The sequence below is a fragment of the Parambassis ranga genome, chromosome 10 (assembly GCF_900634625.1).
Source record: "Parambassis ranga chromosome 10, fParRan2.1, whole genome shotgun sequence".
Taxonomy (NCBI): domain Eukaryota; kingdom Metazoa; phylum Chordata; class Actinopteri; family Ambassidae; genus Parambassis; species Parambassis ranga.
The window spans coordinates 16,937,874-16,963,530 of NC_041031.1; the positions used below are offsets into that span (position 1 = coordinate 16,937,874).

Below are 25,657 nucleotides of genomic sequence, written 5' to 3' on the forward strand. Positions count from 1 at the left end.
CCTTTGGCCTCTGTTGTTACTGACAGGATAATGCTGGCATGTGAATTATTTATGAGGTCTTATTGTCTGGGTTTTGAGAAACTGCTGACAATGATATGTGAAAATCAATCTAGTTAAAAACAAATGTGTGTAAAAGCCTGGAAATAAGGGTTATGGTTTTTTCTGATTGCTTGTTTTGATTTTAAGACAGCAAACACACTGATATACGACAGGCAAGAGTTCACTGTTTCTCACCTACACTTCTAGTCTACTAAGTTTCTATAAGCTCTATCTTTTAGATTTCTATTGTTTGTGTGTTTGTATGTGAAATGCTCTCCACTGTGTGGAATTTATTTTGGACAAAACATACATACATCTTTCGTGTGGCTCATCACCATAATGACTTCTGTATTTCACCTTAGAGTCAAGAAACATTAAAAGTGGTAAACATCACAACAAGTGTGGACATTTTGAGAGCTGCTCTTGTGGAAGGAACGAGCCGATTCCTTAAGAGGTGTAAATTATGACGCCAGAACTTATTTGACTCTTAGATTCGACTAGCTGTGACTTGAATGACTTGACAAATTATCTTTTATATTGTCTCAACATTTACTTTAGTTGTTCAACTTTCAGGAAGTGTTACTCCTGAAAAAAAAAGAAGAAAACACCATTTATAAAGAGCCAAGTTTGTGGGATTTTTCCTCTCATGACTTAAACATCTTTAGTAAATAATTCATTGCCCATCAACCTGTACCTTAATGCATTCACAAAACCTCAAGTCCTGTTTCTTGCCGTGTTTGTCTTTTTTTGCTAGAAATATGTAACAAGAGAAGTTTAAGCCACAGGGTTAAGTGTGTGCCTGTTTGAAGGTGATACAATGCCTTGTGTATTACATTCCTACAGGGCTTTTAGTTAGTCCTGTTAGGTTGGCAGCAAATTACACTACTGTGTGATGTGTAGCATTTGTACACATATACCATTTTTATCACTATTTAATACAGTAAACAGCTACATCCTTGATGTCATGTGTTGACAGCAAGCACTGGAGTTAAGCAGGTGCCATCAGCACTGCTTCTTCTGGCTGCCCGGGAGACGTTGCCTCTTTGATTCTTTCTTCAAATATGCAAGCCAGCACTAAGGGAGTAGATTGTTTGTTCTAGATTTCCTGAGAGACTCCCACCTTGGGCTTAAACAGAGCAGTTGTGATGATTAGCAACAAAGTGTGCTGCCTCTCATAAACCATTGGGAGGGGAGAGGGAGGCTTCTTTCTCATATCGCTGCTCCTTTATTGTGAAAAATTAACAACTCTCAGCCCTGTAATCTCAGTTAAAAAATGTTGACCTTTTGGTCCACGTGTGTTTTTAGACAAGCATGGTGTTATTGCAGCATTAACAAAGAGAAATACATGTCGACATGTGGTGTTTTCACAGTATGCAGGCTCAATAATGTCTCCATTATGAAAACAAAGATCCGTTCATTCTTGGACCAATTTGTCTATTGTGTTCAGGCACAGACTTAATGCCATTTTCTGGGATTTGTGGGGGGTAACACAATTATCTCCTTGGCTCTACCAAGTTGACAGGCAGGGCCTAAGGGAAGGAGCTGTGCTTATCAACCATCTTCCCACTGTCGCAGTGGCAGAAGCGTTGGCACAAGCAGACAAATGTTTGTAAAGTAGTTTGCAGGAATGTTCAGGCACTACAGAAGATGGTATGGTAGTTCCACTTCTGTGTTATAAAAGTCAATCACATGTGCTTCTCAACATGTATATACTATGTGTGCCGTGGAACCATTGTGAAACAATACATTTCCACCTTGAAAGTGGCAATGTTGCTTATTTTAGCAGTGTTGTACATGTGGACAATCACACACCTTGGTCATTTTAACATGGAGGTCTATGGAGATCGACTCGCTTGGCTACTCAAGGAGCTGCAGATTTTCATTTCATTTCTCAGCACTGGTGGTTCTGCGTGCATGGAAAAATGTGTCCATTTCCCATCGAATGTAGAACGCTTCACATGTTTGATTAGTTGATTTAACTGCAGCACAGTAGTAGCCAAAACATTTCTGGTATCCACACGCTTTTTATAGGGTTGTGCCATCTCTTACCCTTGTTTGCACATTTGCACATATATGCAAATTGATTAAGTTGCTTTGTTTAGGAAAACAATGTTTTTGGATGTCATGCAATTATTATTTTTATACAACTTGAAAGCTGTCATTGTCAGCAATTTACTTAAAAACTGTGTTCTTCTTTCAATTAATGTTGAATATTTGTTTTGACCTTGCAGTGAGAAAAGATGTGAAGGATGAGACTGACGACAAAATGCCACAATTCAAGAAGAAGGCTAAAGAGCTACGCATCTTGGATGCCAAGACTGCACAGAATCTCTGTAAGTAGACACAGCTATTAGTTTAAGAGTGGGTTTAATGTATAAAATGTAGTCTTTTCTTTAATATACGTGTTGTTTTCTGTGGCAACTAGCAAATATTAATGGACAGCACAACTAAGTTGCTTGGGAGAATGACAGAATGTCCTCCATATGGGTAGCATTCTACTGAGCCTGTTGGGAGACTTGGGGATTTTCTGGCAGTTGTATAGCAGTCACCACAAGTATGTAAAGATCATGTTCAAGCACTTTGATTTAAGGGCTGACTTTTAAAGCTACATGTACGGTAAGTGTTTTAAATCATCAGAAGCACAAGTGGACTTAAATTTAACACTGGCATATTTACTTTATTCACTTTTTATTGTGGTTTATATAAAGACTTGATATGTTTTGTGGGTAGATATAAATGACCGGCAGTAGGGAAAATCCTCTTGATTTAAAATGTGTGTGGCTACTAGAAGTCGCGTAATCACTGGGTAGAGCATTTCCTGTTGTTTTACCCCAACTCTCTTAGATTTTACCTCAGAGACACAACATTGTTGGTAACACATCATTAAATATGCATGTCAGAAGTTAAGATCCGGTACTCCATTCCCTCATTTATTCATGTTTTTTTCTCACCCTAAATAAATTCCTGCAATGGCTGAGAACTGGAAGCCAACAGTGACATATTTCGTGGACCAGATGAATAATGGTCTGGTGTGAGTAGCATGAGTGTAAGGATGATACACAGAAGCATATGTGTGTGTTTTCATGCATTGCACATGTGATTATGTGCGTGTACATTTGCAAACGTGCCTTTGCACCTGTCATTGCACTTGTCTAATGGGACACCTGTGACAAGGTTGCTAGGTGTCACGGCCGTCTGTGATTATAGAACCAGCAGCTTTGAGGCTGGAAGCAAAAATAATGTAGAAATCCTTACCTTCAGAACATCAGCGCTGGATGGATGGCATGTGCTCATAGACAGCTACACAGCTCTCCTGAGTCACCTTGACACATGCTACAGCACCGTAGATCATATTTACTGCCTGCCACTGAACCCTCTCAGCTCCCTTTTCAGGTTTGATGTGTGACAATATTGAAGGTTCAGTAACTGGGATGGGTAGTGGGATATCATGAGTGATTGGAATGCCAGTGCCACTTATGTATTTTAGTATAATGATTATGCAATATCTGATACATAGTATGTGTCTGTCTATAGCCGTGTGGTTGACTTATAGTCAAGCTTTATGTAAGGCAACAAGGGCCCTGTACTTAATTACCACCCACTTTGAGTTACAGTTAAATTACAGTGGCCCCCGCTATCCTAGTAGCTGTATAGCTGGAATTCAGAACATTTTTAAAAATAATGCATGTAGAATTGTACATGGGCTGTAGCTTAGCAACAAGCATTTCCTCTTCTATATTAAAAAAAAAAGAATAAAAAAATAAAACATCCTACATTTTTAAAAATCACACTTTAGAAAGAATACTTAAAAAAATGGAAAACAAACTTTACTAGAGGTTGTGAAATGTTTAAACCAGAAAGACTGTCTGCAAAAATAAGCAAAACAAAAAAAGAGAGTGAGAAAGGATGAGGTGAATTCATAGGTTCTCATTGATGGAACTCATTTTGTTAAAGGTGATGATGTCTTGCTGATCTACAGCTAGGAGAATGTTGAAAAAGTGTTGCAGTGGTGGAACTCTGCTTCACAGAGAGAAGAATACAACTTCTTCTACTTCTACAGCTTTTGCTACTACTTCTTCTAAGACGAACTGAATGTTATCCAAGGTGACGAAAGAGCTCTGTGGTCACCATTATTAAAAGTGATGTTGTTGCTGTGGAGGTAGTAGGGATGACATTATTCCTACTGGTTCACTGATTCTGAGAGAGGATTAGATACTATTAGACAAATACTGGATGTTGAGTGTGCATTGACATTTCAATTTTATGGCCACAAACTTTCCAATCATCCTATGTAAAATTTCAGAATATAAATATCTACCACATTACAATCATTATATGATGAAATGAAGAAGATTAATAGCTACAGATATTACACATCATGAGTGTCAAACACTTATGAAGTCCATGCAATTAGATTTTGCACTGCGGATGAAAGAGCTCTATTGTGTTCTGCCACAATATTGCAGTGGATGTGCAGGTGCATTATTTATTTTTTTTTATTGTTGCCTTCTGCTTTTTTTTTTTTTTTTTTCTCTGCACCACTTTACCTCATATTAGGTCTGTGTACAACCAGGAAGTACCGTGACCAAACAGGTGTAAGCTGATGATGGTACCAGAGGTTGTTACTTTTCAGCTGCACTCTCAGCTTTGTATGTAATACAGAGTATATCTCTTATTTTGACAGCTTCCCTGTGGGAGAAGCTTGTTTACCCAGTTGTTATTAATAAGACACCAGCGGCTATAAAGAAACTTATCACGTGTCGTTGTTCTTTGAAATGTCACACCGATGAGAGGAAGAAAACAACAGAAATGTAGATTATGCTCTACCTTATGAATTTCTTCAATTGAAAATCACTAACACAAAGTGATAAATCTCACTTCACTTAATATTTTAGTAAGTAATACTGTAGTGTGTCATGGTGATGCACTAGTCTCATTACAATAGCCTGTGTAATAAGACTATGAAAGAATACAAAAAACAAAACATTTAGTAGTTTTCTCTTTGCTGCACGTCGAATACAGACATCAGGTCTCACTGCTTCAGTAGTACAGCAGCTGTTAAGTGACTCTCCTCCAACTCATTACCAAACCTCCACCTGTGACTTCCACCTGGATACACCATCAGCTCCAATTTCTACTATAGCCACCCTACCTGTAGTGTGAAACACCCACTGGGCTTTCCCCTGAGGCAAATTCTGTGTACCCCTTTTTTTATCCTCCCAAACAAAACCATGTTGCTCTTCCAGATGACACTTTTACTGCTGAAACTAATAACATAGTATTATTATTATTATTGTTGTTTCCATGTTGTGATTCTGTTTCTGCTTCACTCTTTTTTATTAACAGCTGGGCAGAGATCATATTGCTTTTGACACCATTTCACTGTAAATCTTGATGGTTTCCTTTCCAATTTCTGTCAGAGTGACACAAATTGTCCTGTTGAGGGGCAGAAAGTGTATTAGTTTTTCCAACAGGCAAGTTAGGTCTGTGGTCATTTTGTCTGAGGAGCGATGAGTGCCGAAATGTCTCTTTGAACCCTGCAGTCTAATAAAAAAAGGAGAGGAAATGACTGTCTTCTCTCTACATCACAACAGCAATTTTCTTGGGCTCGTTCCGCCTGCCTTATGAAGAGATCCGGGACATTGTGCTGGAGGTAGACGAGGAAAGACTGAGCGAATCACTCATCCAGGTAAGACTGATGTTCACTGTGGTGTGTTAGTTTTTTCAACCACTCACACCCATACACACACAGAAGGTGAAAAATGTGTGAGAGTGTGTGCAGAGAGCGAGAGAGAGTGAGAGAGAGAAAGAGGTCCTCCATGCCTTCAAGATTATTTTGGATTTCCAGTGTCTGGTGGATGGTGTGGTGACCCCATTTTAAAACTGGTCTGGTTTGTTTTTTTGGCACAAGTCTGTCCTTTCATTCTCATGTGGACCATGGAGACCCCCCATTCATCCTCTTATAATGGATGATGAAGGACAAGGCTTGGCAAAGTCTCCACAACTCCACCCTCCTTTCCTCTTGCCTTTGTCTTAAACCATGATTGATGAGCTTCCTAAAGGCTACTTGTTTTTGCTCCCTTTTTATTTCTTTTTTTCTTCTCCTCTCAGAAAGCATTAATTGAAAATAGGGCGGGTGCATCTGAGGTGAAGATGCATCTCTATGCAGCACAAGCTTCTATCTACACTAGCACTGTCCCTACGACTAAAGCAGCTGTGTTACATTCTAGCAGTTGGAAGTATAGACTTCAGGGATGAGCAACAAATAGAAGATTTGATTTCAGTATAATCCTAGTGGTGATATACTGTGTTGTGTTTACTGTTTTTTCAGACAGGCATTGTTCAAGTACTGTTTTCACGCTTAAGTCCTGAGGTCTTGGAGGAAAAATAAAATTGCTTTTGTACTGACACATATATGCTCTCCCCGCTTCTAAACAAAAGCTTGTACAGCAGCTGGTCTGCCCCTCCCCTAGTATCAGGTGGAGATGCAATATATATTTAGATGGGCTCTATCCAAAGAGCTGCCCTGCAGGGCTATTATTTTGAGCTCTGATAACCTTTAATTGGCTGGTAATCTGGCAGAAAATACAGCGTGTACGTTATGAGATGGCACACCCCCCTCTGCTTTGTGAAAGGAAGTTAAGGTGTTGACCTTTTTCCACCTTCAGCCTCTCTGCAGCAAAGTAGTCTATATAGCTGCCAGCAGGACAGCTGCGTCCTTAGCCAATCCCCCACCCGAGCCTTGCCTTACTACACCACACACACCACACTAATGGTCAGAGTGGTGTGTAGTAGTCAGCTTAGGTTACAGAGAGCAGAAACACTCCATCACTACCATCAGAGAGCTGCCATTAAACTGACCCTGACCAAAGTGCCGATGCTGGTGTATGGCCACTTAAATACTGAAACCCTTCGGCAACTTTTTCAGAGCTGTTAAGCAACGTCAAAGTCAGAGATATGACACTCAGCAAATGCTTAGAATTACATGCAGAGATGCAACACCTCTAAATTTCAATTTTATTTTGTTTAGTGTTAAAAAAATCCATACATAAAGTATGTAAATCTACCAGTGTTGACAGGTGGTCAGGTTTTGTCACAAAAATCAAACTTCTGTTTCCTCATGCAAGCAGCTAGTCACCCTCTTGTAGGGGCTTTCCATTGTCCCATTTTCCTCCTCCATTTTCCTCTTTAATAAATGTGAAGCGGAACAGTGAGGCCGGTAACAAAGAGGCAGGCTCAATGAGGCTCATGAGAGGGAGTGTGTGAGTCAGCATTGGCATTGGGGAACTAAACTAATGTCATGAAATCCAGGGGGGGAGGCAGGAGGACCAACAGAATTAACTTACTGGTGCAAGAGGAGCACACACATCTGGCAAAGTGTGTCACTGCTGGATTGAAATTTGCCCTACAGGCTGTCTATAGCCTGGATTATTTCACACTGTGTTTATCCTTAGAGAATATTTTTTGTTACCAGCAAAAATTAATAGATGACATACTAACATTCATATCAGCTTTAAATAGGATTTGAGTGGGAGATCTAGAAGCGATGCGTATTTTATTAGACCGCACCACATTTTTATCTAAATAAATAACTTAGTATTAAATGATTCATGAAAACTGTGTAGAATTTATTGATCGAAATACTCCACTGTCATGTGTAATGATGTAATAGGGTTTCCTGTGCATTTTCAGATTAAAGTAGGAGGCTAATTGTGTTTGACAGACAAAGCACAATTTATTACACACACACACACACACACACACACACACACACACACACACACCTACACACACACACACAGAAGCAAAACTTACACGAGCAATTTTTACTTACATGAAAGGGCTGCTAATTGGATACTTAGATTACCATCCCGGAGAAATAAGAATGAGGTGATTACAAAGCAAAATCATGCACAAATTGAGCTCACAAATTAAACAAGGAAGCCACCGGCACATGACCGAGAAATACAGCTATAGCTATAGTTAACGCCATACAGAGCCACTGAAGGGAAGCAAAGAGACCTCCTGCTGGGTGACACAGGCCTGAGTGTGGGCTCCATCTGCACAGTGCTCATCTACACTCATTATGCTGATTAATCACTCCACACCACCCACTTTCAGCCACACGCCAATCACCATTTATCCACATGGACAGATTCACGCACATACAGAGACGGAATATGTGTATGCATTGCATGGGAGGTAAAAAAGGAAATTATTTTGCCATCTTGCTGTTGTTAGGATAAGCAGACGATCGGACAAGATCTGTGTAAATGTTTTAAACACTAAAAATAAAGTCGCAATTGTTTAAAAAAGGAAATGTCACAATAAGTCTTTATTAATAGACTTGCACTTAGGAGGGATTTAAAGGTAGAGTAGAAGATTTTGAAAACTCAGTGAGAGTCAGTAAACACATGCCCCTTTCTCTCGGAGCTCACCCTGAAGCCACGCCAATCACATGGACGTATATTACCTGGAGACGAGTCTGTGACTTCAGCCATCATGCACGTACTTCTCTGGTGCGCGCAGAGCAGGAAGAGAGCAGCCAACCAGCCAACTCTCCGTGCAGGGGCGCCTCGCAGGATTGGCTGATGTTTTTAGTGTTTTATAGCTTCCATAGATGATTAATATTCTTCGTTTTAAAGCGAAACTGCCAAACTAATCGGTTGCTATCGGATTGTAAAGGGAAGTTACACTAATTTAACAAAAAGTGCATCAGAATGAAATCTCCTACCCTACCTTAAAAATTATAGTATATCAGGTTAAGGCAGCTTAAATAGAGGCAGTTATTTTCTATTTCCTAATTATTTTGCAGCTATCAAAGAATCTACATAATGTGGCTGTATAGAACTAAGTCAGTCTTAAACTTTACACAGTGCACTTTAAGATCATTAAATTACTGGTCAGGATTAAAGAGGGGGAAAAAGTTCTGTAGATTTAGATGTCAGTTGCTTTTGATGCATGTGTGAGTGTGTGTGTGTGTGTGTGTTTACAAAGGTGGTGCATATGCTGTTGGTTTGATAGCCAGACCTTTCTGTTACTGACTGACAATATTTTATCTTTTTGTGAAACTCATTAGCACTTATGAATATTCTAGCCTTCCTTAAGAAAACAAAACAAAACTAAATTATAACTTCACCCATCAGTCTGACAAAGCTGCATTCATACACAGTGATGAAGACCCTTCATAAACAGTGGCTACATTTTAACTGGTCTTGTAGCACTTTATACAAGAGACACATAAACCAGTACAGAACTCAGTTCCATCCAAAATTCAGTACGTGACACACAAGCGGGGAATTGATAAATGGAAGGAGTAGTGAAAATGGAAGGAATCAAGGAAGCAAGAGGTGTTCATAATGCATCTAAAACTCTGTAACTCAATCTTATTATCTTCCTTCTCCGTCGACATGTCTAATGTAATGATTTGTCAGCAGAATGTGGCGGTGCGCTGGCCTTGAAGTACCCCTACAATGTGTCACCCTGGCAGAGTGGATAGATAGGAGTTGATTGGCTCTCCTTATTCTGCATTAGGGCCCATCAGCGCCTCAGAGATGATGTACACATCCCTGAATGCTGGCAGACAGTCCTAGCTCTCACCATTCATCCATGCTCCATATGAATCCTTGCAATTCCACACTTATTTCCATCTCCACGAGCCCAGCGTGCAAACATACGTACAGTACATGCAAATGGATAGACAGTGTCAGTTATCTCCTCTGTCTCCCCGTCCCTTTACAACTGCGTCATTTATCATCCAACCAGTAAATGTGTGCAAGGTCCTTGCACATGTACAAACACACACACAGACATGTTTGCATGCAATCCATCTCCCCCCCCCCTCTCTTTGTCTCTGTTGCTCATTTGCCTACCATATTCATAGTGCTGGTGGACAGAGGTTACTCGAATATATCAGGTCAGCTTCATCAAATGCAGAAAGACATCAGAGTCATCCCACTACCGCACGCTGTATAACAATGAGTTGAAGAGGACAATGAAAGACAACAATTCCTGTTGGCTCGGTGAAAACAGGTTGAGCCTCGGAAAGCCTGGCAAAGGTCTGCTTTTAAAAGGCTGACAGCCTGACAAAGCTATTCATCGCTATTGTTGGCGTGCAACACAAGTAGCAAGGGAAGGGGCCTGTAGACCATGTTTGTGTGGGAAATAGAGTCAGGCACATGTGCTCTGTGCTTCAGGGGCCTGGTTGCATTGTGTTTGGCACTACAGCCCCCACTAGTCCTTTTCAATGGCACCCTGGCTGACTGCATGTTCTTCCCCTCTTGTATTGTTTAAATCATGACGTGGCTATGCCCATGACCTTGCTGTTATTGACTTAAGCTGGCTCTCCTTTGGTGTTGTTTTTTTTTTTTTTTTAATTTCTCCAAAAGTCCCTCGCAGCCTCTTTGCCCCAGGGAGAGGGCTTAACTGGCATAATGATGGTATTTGGTCCCATGCCTTTGCTCTTCCTGCCAGTGGAGCACAGCAAGGCCAAACAATGCCCAGATTATTAATAAGCACTCGAGTAGTTTGTGTATTGTGATCAGCAGGGGCATAAACATATTGTATCACTGTGTGCCTATATGAATTATTAACCATTATATTTATATTATTTTGTTATTTCTTGTAAGTGCTCAGTCTAAATATTTAAGTGTGATCGGTCCATTGCTGCATTATTTAGCTTTTCATTTCAAGCTAGCTTAAAAAAGTGGGTAAGCCCAGTTATTTTAACAAATACAGTACAGAAAGAAACAATTTATTTGTTGTGGCAATGGTCACTCAAACATAACTTTGTTGCTGACAATTTTGGTATTATTGTTGTTATGGTTTGCAATCTCTAAGTGGACTCGTGTCCAAGACGTTGTGATGAAGATTTCTTTCTTACAGTACGAGGATTAAGTGATTTGGTTTTGAAGAGTTTTGATTAATGCTTAGCAAGTCTCCAAGCTCTCACAGCATCTTCTTTTGTCACGTTTGTATATTTTATTGTTATTGTACAGTATTTCTCCTTGTTGCTTAAATAGCATATCTGAGAAATTATTCATTGTGTTCACAGTTTTTAAATTCATCAGTTAATCTACAATACATGCATATCCTCTCCTAATGCTCCCTCTGGCAAATATTATCTTTTTCAGGTCTAATCAGCTTCTACTCCCATCAAGCAAAAAACAGCGCATGGTTCTTCATGCACTATATATAGTCTAGTGGTTGCAGAGTCCCTGTGATGTCCAATTATGGCCCATTTCTGATTTAACTGTCACATCAAAGCTCATCACTACGTTGACCTCAGTGACTCGCAGCTAATGTATGATCACAAAGAATTGTATGTAGTGTTGACAACTTTAATTAAATGAAGTTCAAAGTTAGCTACATGAGAGTACACACAGCACAGTCGTTCATATTGAGTCTTTACCTGCACAGATGTGAAGCTTCTGCTGTGCCAATTCCTCAAGGCACAGCGAAAACACAGATCATTTCAATCATCTCTGAATGTTGACCTCTTGTGTCTATCAGTGTTTTCCTGGTGAGGACAGGTTAACAGTATTACTGGTAGGTTGTTTCATCCATCTTTGAGAAGCCACGTTTCTCATAGTTCAGTCTGTCTGAATTGCTTCTGTCTCATCATGTAATCCCCCTACTGAATGGTGTTGAGATCAGGCATCTGTTGGGGTTGTACCATCTGCTGCAAGACTTCTTGTTCCTGAAGATATTTTTCTGTGACTCTTGAGACTCCTCTCACTATAAAACCTGCAGTCGATCAAGAAATGAACGCACTCAATGTCTAAATCTATTATATTGAGAATTAAGTGTAAGAGCAGCTTTTTATGCTGCTGCAGAGCAGCTTTTTTTCCCCCCAACCCTGCTCTGAACACATCATGTGATTTGGCTGGTTGAAATGAGGTAGTCGTCTCTAAATGTTTTAGCACGCCCAGTTTTTTGGTGTGTGTGGTAAGCTAACTCTCGTCAGCGAATGATACGGCCCTCGGGGCTTGTTGTGCAGAATATCAGAGTGGTGTCTTAATGTTTAATGCCTGCCAATGTATTTTATATTACCCCATCTTCCTTTCAAAAGGAAAGGCTAATGACTAACACTGCACCGCTGCTTTTCATTTGTAATTAGTATTGCCCTATGTTGTGTGCAAATACACCAGTAAGAGTATCAGAGAAACCCAGAAAAGTGTCAGCTTCTCCCGTGTTTAAAACTCAGTATGTCCTAATGACTTGGTGTGTACGCCTGGTCGACCTACCAAGGCTTTTACATCAACCATTTGTATTTATGGTATGATTGGGGGTGAGCAGTAGAATGTACACAAACAAGTACACATCCTGATTTAGCATGGACTGAATATATATTATAATACTGCTAAATAAATGGGAACACTCAAAGAAAAGCGTCACATCAAGCCAAACCTTACATGAACTTGTTAACATTGCTTTTTTTTTAAATAATTAAAGCTCCCATTTCAGATTGAAATGTGCTACGACTTTCTCATAAATTGCAGCCAATTAAATAGTGTGTCACATAAAATCATGATACATACTGACATGGTTGTCTCACAGTAAACACCAGCTTTTGGCATTGCACTACTTCCCCTCACCTCGCCATGGCAACAACCTTTCCAGCAGGTCTCATAGGAGTCTTTCGAACTCGCCTTGCTTGTTATTATTGTTTATCTCTCTTGTCAATCACCCAGATCACCACCATGCTCATCCATATGCATGGCCCCATCATTACACGCAGTTGTTCATTGGCTGCAGGGTCTGGCAGTGACCATGCCAGCCTATGTTCACTCCTGTAACAGGTGATTGTAGCAGACTGGCAACATTGTCGGGCATCATTTTCAGGGTGTAAAAGTGCACATGTGGGGCACGGCGATAAGTATGAGCCTGTTGGATTAGAGCTTAAGCAGGAGAAACGAGACCCCCATGGGCTTAATTGTGGTTTATTCTGGCACACAGCACATACCTCTCTTCTGCATCAAATGCTAATTTAACAATGAAATGTGAAATACATTATGCGGATTTGGTAGGGCTGGGAGAACAAGACAGGAAAGGAGGGGAGAGGTATTGAATAAACAAAGTAAAGGCAAGGGAAAGAGAGACAGGGCTTGGATTGGTGCAATATAAAATGCGCTTCAGAAATTGATGGCCAGGGCCCAAGGTACTACATGTACTTTTCACTGATCATCAGCAAGCTGCTGATCTCTACCCACAGGGTCCTGGCCAGGTACTCCTGTCCTCAGGTTGAATATTGATTAAAAGCACGCGCACATACATGTATGCACAATACAGCACAACAGTTAAATTTTGATTTTGTTCAGTTCATTCTCATTCACTCCTCCTCCAGCACACTGGGTGCTCTATTTTCTTAACAGAGTAAAAATTAATTTTGTGTTTTCACTTTCCAATTCTGTGTCTTTGTTTCTGTGACAGATGGCACATCACTCAAAGAGACACTCTGAGACAGCAGACTCACAAACAAATTAATTTCTATTACTGTTTGCATGCTGGCTCTCTTCTGATTTGATTGACAGTCTCATCATATACCGGTTCTGTATTAGGGGTGACTATATGAGACATTGCAAAGGAAGAATGGTTACAAATGAGCAACAATTTCAGTGCAACAAAGTGAAGTTCCTCCACTTTTCTCCACCTTGACAAGTTAGTTTTAGCAAATGTTCCACATTTAGTTTGTCCTGATGCTTTGGATTTATTTTAATGATGCATAATCATGCAATCTATGTGTACAATTAAAATGCACAGTTATTCAGTCAGTGTGTATATCCAGTTTTCATCTGTCTCTCCTTCTGTTTTCTTTGTTGTCACCTTTATTATAGGTATTTCTGTGTGTGTGAAACTTTATTTGCCTTCTTGGTTTCATTCTTAATCCTACTTCACACCTTTCATGGTAAATATAGGTGCTCAGGTGTGCATGTTTAAAATAAATAAATAAAAAATCCCATATTTCATTTTAAAAGACAAATTTAATGTCACACTAAGTCTGTCAGGTTTTCCGGCCCCAACCTTCAAATTAATCCCTCCCCCCATCGCTCTCTCTCTCTCTCTCTCTCAACCTGTTTCCCTCTCTGCATGTGTTTGTGTCTTTTTTTTTTCTAAGACTGCATTTCTCATTTAGTTTAATACGATTTTAGAATCTGTCACACTCAGTTTGTTGCCTGTCAATCTGTCACTGTGGCTTTGCTCACAGTGAGATTTGAGGTGTTTGTGTGGTTTGGCAGGGTGTGGAGTCTGTAAACACTGCAGCCCGATGTTCATTGTTTAACATATTTACCTCTGAGACAAGATTTTCCATTTTGTTCATCGTCTTCTATTTTCTCCAGTAAGTTGCTCCACTAACGTTGTGTTTAATGATTGAAAATGTCAGCCCATACTAATTAATGTTTTATTATAGATGTACTTAATAATTACATGTTGTTATAAAAAGGTAAAATCACCAATAATTAATTTGGGTACTTCATTAAGAGCATTATCCATCAAAACTGCAACCATTGTCAAAAACAAAAACCTTTGTTCAGTTTCTAGTTCTAGTAACCTTTTGTTTGAAATGCATGCAGTCTACACCCTCAAGTATTGTGCAAAGTTTTCTCTTGTGACTTCTAAGCTTAAAAAAATCTTTTTGAAATTGCACACAAACTCTTTTTTTTTGCTAACTGTCAAGTGTTGGTTTGAGAAGTAAGGTTTGCAGAATGCTGAGAAGCCGTCTTGTCTGTTGATTATTTTGCTATTGATTCAAACTGAAGCCTTCTCTGATTTGCTATGAGCCAGGCAGGGAGCCTGCTGAGGTGCCATGGTGGGGAAATGGCAGACCCATGTTGCTCTTCATCACAAAGCACTTGCAGAATACCACATGTTTGTCTGTCTCCCAAAATTGAGGAGAAAATCAATTAAAAAGGAGAAAATCACATCTGTCAAGCACATGGCAGACATGGCTCCTCTTCTGTCTTTGTTATAGATCTCCCATAGGCCTTTTAGAAAGAAGCGCAGTTCACTCTGATCGTCTTTGAGACATCAGGTGATTCTCTCCCTTTTCTCCTTTATTTAACCTAGCTTAATAAAGACGTTATTGCTCTGAGAAAAGCTTTATCGATTGACATGCCTCAGACTGTATCTTAAGGGTTCTTGGGCTTCTTTATCATTTTGACATTACTGTTGGGAATATGCTTCACTTTGCCCTTAGTGTATTTCACAATGCACGAGCTTTAGAAGTAGCAGCTGTTACAAGTCTGTGTCAAAGTTGAAAGATTCTATACACAGAATATTTACATCATTTTCTTATTGTTTCACATGAATGCACTGCTTGTACTGTATTTATTAACATGCAATGCTGTAAACTGTTTTAATCACAAACACACACCACATACCCCACCCTTTATAAACTGTATATTAATTTGGTGTGTGTGTGTGTGCAGTTGCTGTGAACCTGTGAGCTTGATTTACTTGGAAGCTGGTTGACAGCAGCAGGGATCAAAGTACGGAAGTGTAAGCCCTTCACATACTGTCATCCTCTACAAATGTTTAGTGAACCGTAACCTGTATCTCATTACTTTTACACTCTCCTTTACCCTCCCAACTGTTTTCTTTTCTCAAGTACAGATCTTTTGCCATCTTTTCACCAATATCCGCCACAGTTAAATTTATTTGTAAACTGTGTGTACTGCACCAAAAATATGTAATTTCAAATAACTGTGAGGGGAAAACACAGGCGATCATGTTGTACGGCTCCCTGCGAGTCCTTGAACTGACCTGCTGTCAGTAAATCTATACTAAATTGATTGAGTATTCTGTGCAATGATAACCTAATCTGTTTCAGAATTGGAATAACAACCATAAACGATTCACTGCACGTTAGCGTTACGGTGATTCTACAGATTGAAATTTAACACTTTTTGACAGACAGGCATGCATTGTGTTTTTACATTTTTTCACACTAATGGAAATAAATTGTCCAAGTGCATGGGCTGTTAAACCGCTGCTGTCTCCGGCAAAGATGAATTGATTCTGCTTTGTCAAATTGGTGGATTGACAGTTAAAGCGTATATTTTTTGAGTGTAACAGGAATTCTATAAAAACAAAAACCCTTCTGGGGGAAACAATATGCATAAAATTATACACCACTAGCAATACCTCAGACAACAACAACATTCATGGTCATTTAAGCATGGTAGTCACAAGTCGCAATGTCCACAAATGATGCGCCCATCATTATGGAGTATGACAGTACTGGTTACATTTTTAAGACAACATAGCTGGTATGTAGCTATGTGTATGCACAGTCATGTAAATGTGCAGAAGCAGGAATGCTTTCATTTCAGTACTTAAATCTGTCATAGCCCTTAATTATATAATTAATACCCTGTACAGAAATATGAATTGTATCAGTAGAAACCAGTTTTGGTAACAGACGTGTGTATTTCTGCTGTAAAGCCGGGTGTTTTAACATAGAGGTCTATGAGTATCCAATCACTTTTGGTGCCAGCCCCCAGAGGTCACATGAGGGAATTGCAGTTTATGACACTTGGCTCTATTCAATCTGTATTGTCAGGTTCAGGCATCAACACTATTTTCTTTCCCTATCGTGTCACACATCTAAATCTTAGCTTGATCAGATTTACCATAAAGAAAAAAATAAATAATTAAAACATGCTTAGTATACAGCCACTACTGAATACATTCACTTTAACATACAGCCTACAGTCTGTTTAAGATTTATAAGGTTTTAACCTGAACAACCAAATGGCGCTGTAGCTGTTTCCGCCTTTGGTGTGTGCCAGCATGTGTGCTTCTATGTGCCGCCTTCATCTTCGCCCAAGGCGGTGAATGAATGTGTAGTGATGCTAACATACTTCCAGTAATCTCTCCTAGACTGCTGTGTGTGTCTGGTGGCCTGCGGTGAGGAGTCTGGCCCAGCATCATCACCCAGTCTCCCACATTGCCACACATATGGTGCTGCCTTTGTGTCAATTGTACTCTACGGGGTTTCTGATAATTAACAAGATGACAGACAAATGAAATGACAAGCACAAGGTGGATTTGATTTTCCACTACCTTGTAGTATACTCATGCTTTCCAGTTGGATTTAATTGTGGCATCCTGAAATGTTCGAGAACAGTTTCTTGTTTTTTTTGTTGTTTTTTTCTATATTACTTTGAATTACTTTATGCCAGAATAAAAATGCAACTGTGTTTAAGAAAGAAACTTGCAGTGATATAGAAATGGGCTGCGATGCATTCACCAACCAAGACTGCCAAGGACACTTTTCTTCAATTCTATATTGTTCCAAACCAGACTCAGACTCAAATGGAAAGGCATTGTGAGAGACTTACTGTACGAGGGTGAAATCATACCCCTAATTGTTTGCCAGAGAAGTCTAAATAATCGGATTTGCCACAGTATTAGCAATAACTATCGCAACGGATGAATGCTTTGCTTCTGTATTGATGTTGTTTTATTCAGAGCCAATGATATATTGTCAGAGAACTTTGTTACTAATCCAGCTGCTAATGTCTTTTAGAGCTCAAGAAAGGAACTTTATCCGCCCTGCATTGTGCTCTCACTTACTCTACCAGCAGACCCCTTTTTATTCATTTGGAATTTGACTGTCATAGAAACCTGGTTCCTGGAAGCCTGTTACACATGCATTTCAGACAGTTAACAATTTTACAACTTGAATCCTGCCTTTCTAACTAACGTCTCTCAGTCTCTGCTTTATGTTCATTTAAGTCCTTCATTTATAAAATAATTACTATACATGAAACAACATTAAGTGTTATTTCATCATCTAAGATCATAAGTGAATAATAAGCAGCGTTATTGTGGTATGCAGTGGATCCATTGCTTAGAATAAAAACAAGAAATAATATGTACACACTTATAATTTTACTCCACACACATGTTTTTTTTTTTCAATATATCATCAACAATTCTTTCTGCTTCTTCTGATTTTATAAAAAAACCTTCATTATTAAGGCACCATTGGCTGCTGCAAACCATAATTGGGGCCTTGGCAAAAGCAAGCAACATTTGATTTAATGGCTCCATCCCAAACTGGATTGCATGGCTTGCATTATGGCTTACTTTTTATATTTCTGAATCCCCTGAGGGAAGGAAAGAGATGTCATCATTAGTGGGCGGCAGACTCTGGCCGTGTTGTCTCTGATGGCTGTTGAGGTCCATAGCATGGTCAGCCAGGCCTGTGTCCCAGTAGCTGTGTCTGCTCTCTGAATTCCCTGTCTGCGCTCCCATCTGGCCACGTGATCCTGCGCCAGTCTGCTCCCGCTGAATAAATTTAGGGAGCTAATGAGGAAGGAAGCTCTGTGAAGACCTGGGAAAGGGCACCTCTTCCTCTTCTTCTCCTCTGAGAAAAAGAGGACAAAAAGTCGCTGTGGTCAATTTTATTAACTTGGCTGACCTTCACACAAACAATTAACATTTACAGAAAACGCAGCCCCTCCCATTATCTTCCTCATCTCCATCTTAATCTTCAACCTCACCACCATCATGTTTTTTTTGGCTTCTGGAAAGGTAATTTATCAGACAGTAGCAAATTAATGGCAAAGCTGTTGCATGTATTTTATAGACAATTGCAAGGTGACGTGGATTATGCAGTAGAAGGTCAGTTATGTGAAGGTGTCTGACATGCTCAGTAATTGGCTAAGGCCCAATACTCACACAGCAAAGAAGCAACAGTGAGCAGTGATTATGTGACCTAATCTACTCCATTTCTGCCACCGTCCAACCTCAGTGCATTCTGAGAACAATCTGTTTGAATACAGATACAATTATTAGATGGAAAGTTTTCCTTTACAATCCAACAAGAGAAAACAAAAAGTTTGGCATGTAATCTTTGATCATGTGCAGAAGTGTGTCAAACAGTACACAGAAGGACTTCCATTCCACCAGTAATTTGCACCAACTTTGTCGCTTTTTTTGCAGTTGTCCAGTCAGTCTTGTTGGTAATTGCAGTCAGTTGATAGCCAGCTGAGCATTACATGACTCCTACATGTGTCCTGTATGCTCAGAACAAGTGGTGTTTTTTGAGTTGCATTGCCTAGAATTGCATTAATGCCATGCTGACCTGTATTAGGATGTGTTACATGCAGTACCAAGGATGACTGTCTAGGTGTGCAAAAAGTTGTTGTTGGTGGTGTCTGCCGTGTCCCCTCCTGCCCTGGCCTGTAGGAGGCAAGTGAGGGTTTTAGCTGACTATCTAAGTCCACCTGTGAAAAGTAGCCTAATTTATAACGCCCTCTGCCCCTGTTACAAATAATGCTGAAGCTGAGCCGAGAGTTGCACATTAGACTAGATCCAAACCTTGTCCCTAGCAACAGCGGGTTCCTCAGAAATACGAGACTGCAGAATTAATAATAGGAATCCAGAAAAAGAGGTCTGCATGAACAGTTGCTCCCTGTGTGTGACTGTGTGTTTATGCATGTTCTTCCATTTGTAGAACCTGATAAAGAACCTGCCAGAGCAGAAAGAGCTGAGTTCGCTGGCGGAACTAAAGGGTGAATATGAAGAGCTGGTGGAGTCCGAGCAGTTTGGCATTGTGGTGAGTATGATTTCTGGATACCCACAAAACCACACAGTATACACAACAATACTCACAGTCTGTCATGGTCAGACACTTGCCAGCTTAAACAGCTGAGATGTTTTTGTTTTTGTTTTAATAAATATACTGAAATTTTAAAGGAACTCGTCCCCAAAGTTGCAGTAATGTTTAACTTTAATATCAAACAACACAAAGGGCACATGTTATTAAATGAAATGTTCACATTTGGTACACCAACTTCTAAATAACAGGCTGTGGTTCAAAAAAGTCCTTTTGACTCGAGCAAAGAACAGTTCAATCATTTTTCATTAGGATTCAGCATCAAGAACTTAGTGAATGCCATATTTTGACATCAACTGTCAATGTTGTCTCATGATAAAATCATACCCTAAGGCTATGAATCCTGTCTGTAATAAAGTTCTTTGAAAAGTATGCAGCTGTAGTCAACCAGCTTGGTGATGTATCCCAATCCTCTTATCAACTTACCATGAACATCCAAAGTTCTGACTTCTGTGGAGGTGAGATATACTTATTGTATACTTGAGTTATGATCTTCAAAAAAGTTAACTTTATCGTCAGTCCTCCAAAGAAGTAATTTTCTAACAGTGAGTGTGGATTTTAACTGTAATGTTTTTATTACCATCTTATGCATCGTGTAGAGGTTTTTACCATTCTTTACACCTACCGCTCAGTGTAACCCGAAAAGTCAGGGTTGAGTTGTTGTACTGTAAAATCTGTTGTAGAAGGAGGGAAGTACATCATCAAGCTGCTCTGACCTTTCCACTTAGTTACCGCTGTAATTACTTTTTAATTAACTGCCCTTGCCATCCATTTACCAAGTGACTTTCCAGCACTTTAGGCAAGCGTAAAAGGAATCTTTAAAGTTAACTTTACACTGAGATCACAGAGGTTTTACATTATACTGTATCACAAAAGACACGTTGGGTTAGATCCACAGATCGCAGACATGCTCCATCACACCATTTATTCTCTTTACCCACTGAAGGCTTTTTACCTATGTCTTTTAGAAGATGTAATGGAGCAGGAGGGGGCAGTCTCCCTCATGATCTCAACAATGTTGTGATCATACACCTCCCTACTGATGAAGCAGCGTGTCGTTGAAGAGATATTTAGTTCCCCTGGGAAATAAGCTGTGTTCAAGCTCTTCACTGCAAGAGGTGTCACAAGTGCTGTTTTTTAATGTGATTTCTACTTATTGTATACAAATCAATTTAAGGGAGAGAGAAAGCAGCATGTGTATGTGAGGAATCGAGATAAGTGGGATTGTAGGGTTTCCTCCCACTTTAGATATTTCCATTGCTCTGTTTTTATTCAGTGATTCCACTTCCAAGCCCACATGCATTGATTGGAGCTGTTATATTATTTATGACAAATCTGTTTAATAGGAGATTCCTTTATCCATATGTAAGTCAGGAGGGATGCAGCAAATGGGAAAATTCCATTTACTAAAGAGGGTATTTGATTTTCAGTTTATTAGCTGCTGCTGTAATTACACAGGAGACCCAACATGGCGGTGACGTCAGTGTGAATTTGCCCTCACACTTTTTTTTCTTACTGTACCAAGCCACAAAATACATTTTTTTTATTTCTAAAAGGCTCTTGTGTCATAATACAGTTTAGTATCCTTTACATATGTGTGTTATTTGTCAGACTAAAGCACTGGCCCATCAGTGAAATACTACTTTTACCTTTTACTGCATGTGAGAGGCGCACGTGTTATGAAAAACAAGTGCACACAGTTATTGCATTTTATAAATGAAAATTCATACAGATAAAAAATGACTTTGATTTAGCAGTGTGACTGATTAATTACTTTAATTGTGCATCACAGACTACTTCAATTATTACTGTTTTGTTATCTCCCTCCTCAGATGAGTTCAGTTAAACTCCTACGGCCACGCCTCAATGGCATTCTGTTCAAGCTGACGTTCGAGGAGCAGGTGAACAACATTCGACCAGACATCATGAACGTGACGTTCGCCTGTGAAGAGGTTAAGAAAAGTGAAAACTTCTGCAAATTCCTGGAGCTGGTGTTGCTGGTTGGCAACTACATGAACGCTGGCTCGAGGAATGCCCAGACGTTTGGTTTTAACATCGGCTTCCTGTGCAAGGTAACCTTACAAACAAACAGCACCACTGGACATGTGACCTAAAAAAAATGTGACTGCAACGCACATTTCAAGGTGTAAACAAACTCATTTCAAATATGTTTCTAACACAGACAATTCAAAGAAAAAAAATATTTCAATAATCCAGATAAATCAAACATTAGGAGGTGTGGAGCTGCCAGCGAAGGCAGCATCTGTGCTCCCTGCCAGGTAAAATCACAGCATGTAAGGGTGTGAAAGAGAAGACTGCCAGCCATGCACAACAAAACACATACAAAGCACAAAGCTGTCAACCCCCCCGACACACAAAGCTGGGGTTAGACGTGTTACAGTGAAAACAGGGCTTTAAGCTTTGATTTTAAAATGATACCTCAAGAAGGCAAAGGTAGGAAGTTATCGTAAGAATTTTATTTTTGCTCTGTGTTTTTCTACTTTGGTCTAAAGGGAGTCTGCAATTACTGCATATCTCTCTGTCTCTCTCTCTATGATACAAAGACAGGAACCCAAAGCTTGTGCACACTAACCATTTGACCAGAATATTTATTGGATATGATATAGGACCTTGGGCAAACTTCCTTCCAGTACAGTCTGCAGTTGACATTCAAGCTGTGGGGGTAAACAGCTAAAAAAGTTTCAACATCTATCTTTTAGATGCTCTGCTTTTCTGTAGCAGTGATGCAGCTGGTTAAAATAAAAAAAAAATATGTGGAGAAATAGAATGTTCCCCATGTGCAAGAATGAAGAGAATCATGATTGAATCCCACAACTCACACCTTCCGCACATACCTAAAGCTAGCAATCCTGTTTCTTATGCAGAAGGGGATTTACTATAGTAAATGTGGTGCACCTTTGGTATTCCTGCAAGCAGACTGAATCAGTGTGGAGTGTTGGTGTAGAGCCTGGTAAACCCTCAGGGGGCTGATTGGGCCATTATTGATGGACAAGGAAAAAAGTCTGCTTTCTCACTTTAGTCAATCAAGTAAATGGCCCCCTGGGTGGCAGGTCTAGGGTAACCTAATGGGCTCATCAGGGAGGTGGTTGATGATGGGAATGAGCAGTACAGGGAAGGGCACAGGTTGACCCACCTTTGCCTTAGACCCTGAGCCTTTTCACTGCAACCCCTTTGCTTTCAAGGACACACAAATCTCCCAGGGGCTCTCCAGGGTCACATACATTCAGCTGAAGCTCTGCTCTGCGCTCTACAAGGACATTGGTGAATGGGAATTTCATGTCACTACAGTGCAGTTTAGTATGAAAAATATGTGAGCATATGGCAGTCGAGAACATTTTAACTATGTTTTCAAAGATTGCCCATGTTGTAATAAAATGCATAAAAATAAGCATGGTAATTAGGAATATACAAGAGAGTTTCCATAATTAAACACATTTAGTAAATGTTGTATAAATCCATCTGCTGTATGACTCAAAAACAAAGAAATATTTCTTCTCTCGGGTCATATTTCCTTACTGAGGAAAAAAAAATATGTTTACTGACTCCGCTTAATAATTTAAGACCACATGGCAATGATTCATGTTCAATTTAAGTTGAACAGAACATGCTGTCTCTTGCACACTTGACTTGGTAACTAGGAGTCATCTACAGTACATTAGTGTGACCTTGTGTCCTAGCTTGTGTAGAATATAGCAGTTTCCACAGCTGTTACAATTACCACAGCCATTATGCTCTTAATGTCCAAAGCACAGGAGGGGAGTTTACCTATGTTTCTTCTAGCCACACAACCTATTCTCAGCAGTGGGCTTGTACACTTTTATACACGGTATAAATATTGCATGTCATTTTCTTCTACCTTTCTTGTGATTGTGTAATATGCAATTTTATAGTCCTTTGCTGCTGCTCAAAGTTAAATCAAGCAATCAAGGGTTGACAGTCCCTCTGTTAGTGTGATTCCCGTTGCCACTTTATTAATTATAGATTTCTTTATATATTTCCAAACTAAAGTGAAAAGTTGTTTGCTTGTAATGTGACTTGGTGCTCTAAATCCTCATATAAGAATGCATTGTGCTAACTAGTGAGGGATTTGGCATTATGCTACCTCAAGGCAATTTATTATTCATTTTATACAAGATTGAATCATATCACTGTTCTGAATTTGAATTTGCTTTCGGCAGCACAGTAATAAAGCATTGTTTTTTCCCATTTACTTCAAATGAACAGATTTGTTTGAAGCAGTTGCATTTATTCACACCCAATCCAGTCAGTTTGCCCTTTAAAGTAAGATGGAGATAAGAGGCACCATAGCTAACCCGTGTGGGGAAAAAAAAAAATACATGAGGAATTCTATATAGATACTTTAAATAAATAAAATGCAAAGTCAAATCATAGCCTAGGTACTCTAAAGTCTTCATGGAGAACATTTCGTACCTTATCAGCTGTGACTTTAAAACGGCCTGGACCGTGAATGGGCTGAGATTAAAATGGCTCTGGACTCTGACATAGACGAGTTCACTACAACCAGTGCCCAGTTAGTCCACAGCCTCTGGCACAGTTCTCACGATACCTCAAAGCTGAATTGACTGACATTCCTGATGTAAAATAGTGTGAAACTAACACCAGGGGTTTTATGTGGATTCCCTCTGCCCTTACAGAGCCCCTCTGCAGGATGTGCTACCACTACCAACAATACCTCCTTTTTTTACCTCACTATTTTACTTTAAAAGGGAGTACTACTGTCTCCCAGTGTTTTATGTGCCTACATTTATGAAAAATCTCAAGTTAGCATTATTGTATATAAAATAAGCTAAAGGCAATATGATGCAATTTGGTATTTTTTAATATCTATTTGATCCATATATGGCTTAAATTTGTAGATATTGAGATATATGACGACATTTTATTTCCAATAACTCAATAAATTGCTTCCTAATGTAGCCAAATGTTGTCTTGAGTAGATAATGGCATCTGTTTTATCCAGACTGATCCGGCTGGTGTGTTGGCTGAGCTAATATTCTGCTTAACAGTGTAACAAAAACACCAGTGTCAGGCTTAAAGTAATGACACAACTGATCAAATCATTACCCAGGACACTCACTCACACACATGGGAAGTGTGGGAATGTGGCCACTAAATCAGGATCTAACTAGTGTAACAAGGATTTTTTTTTTATTCTGTCATTTAACATGAAAGGTACCGGTTGGGGAAGAGGTCAGAGTGTTCTGTTTAAAAATACAGTATCCTCTGTGGTCTTAATCCAGTCTTATTCCATTAGTAATATTCACCTCACAACACTAATAGGCTCCCAGGTTCATCAGATAATTGTCATGGCTGCCTTATTACCTGAAACCACACGGCCCCTATGTTTACAGCCATTGCACCTAATGAAACCCCAGTGTGTCCATCCTCCTACTCTGTTTGAGCATTAAATGAGTTCAAGTTTAGATTTCCACTCTGAGCCATTATCACCTTTGGTAGTCAAGCAGTAGACAATACTGAACAATCAAGTTTGTTAACATCCAAAAATCAAATCATTTTCTGTCTCTTCTCTTTATTACATGTTGCTAAGATTAGTTAGCATATGTAATCACATACTTTTCTGTAATAACAGTTTGGGGTAACATACAAATCTTGTATGATAAAAGCTTGTCACATGGAGATGAGCTTAGGCAGATCTGGAAAGTTCTGACAGATCTGTTCAGTGGCTCCGTGTGGACAGAGACGTTAATTGAAACAATGCCGTGCTTACGGAGGACGTTTTTGAAAATGAAAGCGATTACATTTCCGTTGGATGTAGCCTAAATTGCAGTTATACCAAACATGCGTCAGTGATTGATCCTCATCTAGTGAAAGTATGTATATGTGTGTGAGCTCCTGAGTGCTTGTAATTGTTTCAGTTTGTTGTTGCCTAAATGTGTGTATGGTCGTGTGTGTGTGTGTGTGTGTGTGTGTGTGTGTGTGTGTGTGTGT

General features: G+C 39.6%; 1 protein-coding gene across 5 annotated transcripts in view; it reads left to right on the plus strand.

Moving 5' to 3' along the window:
• diaph2 (diaphanous-related formin 2) overlaps positions 1–25,657 on the plus strand; it is a 327,687-nt gene that overhangs the window by 181,663 nt on the left and 120,367 nt on the right. For all 5 annotated transcript variants that reach the window (XM_028415521.1, XM_028415525.1, XM_028415523.1 and 2 more), the window contains 4 exons: positions 2,271–2,372; positions 5,634–5,728; positions 19,505–19,606; positions 21,499–21,738. In XM_028415521.1, coding sequence (XP_028271322.1) covers positions 2,271–2,372; positions 5,634–5,728; positions 19,505–19,606; positions 21,499–21,738 — 539 coding nt within the window. The remainder of the gene's footprint in view (positions 1–2,270; positions 2,373–5,633; positions 5,729–19,504; positions 19,607–21,498; positions 21,739–25,657) is intronic.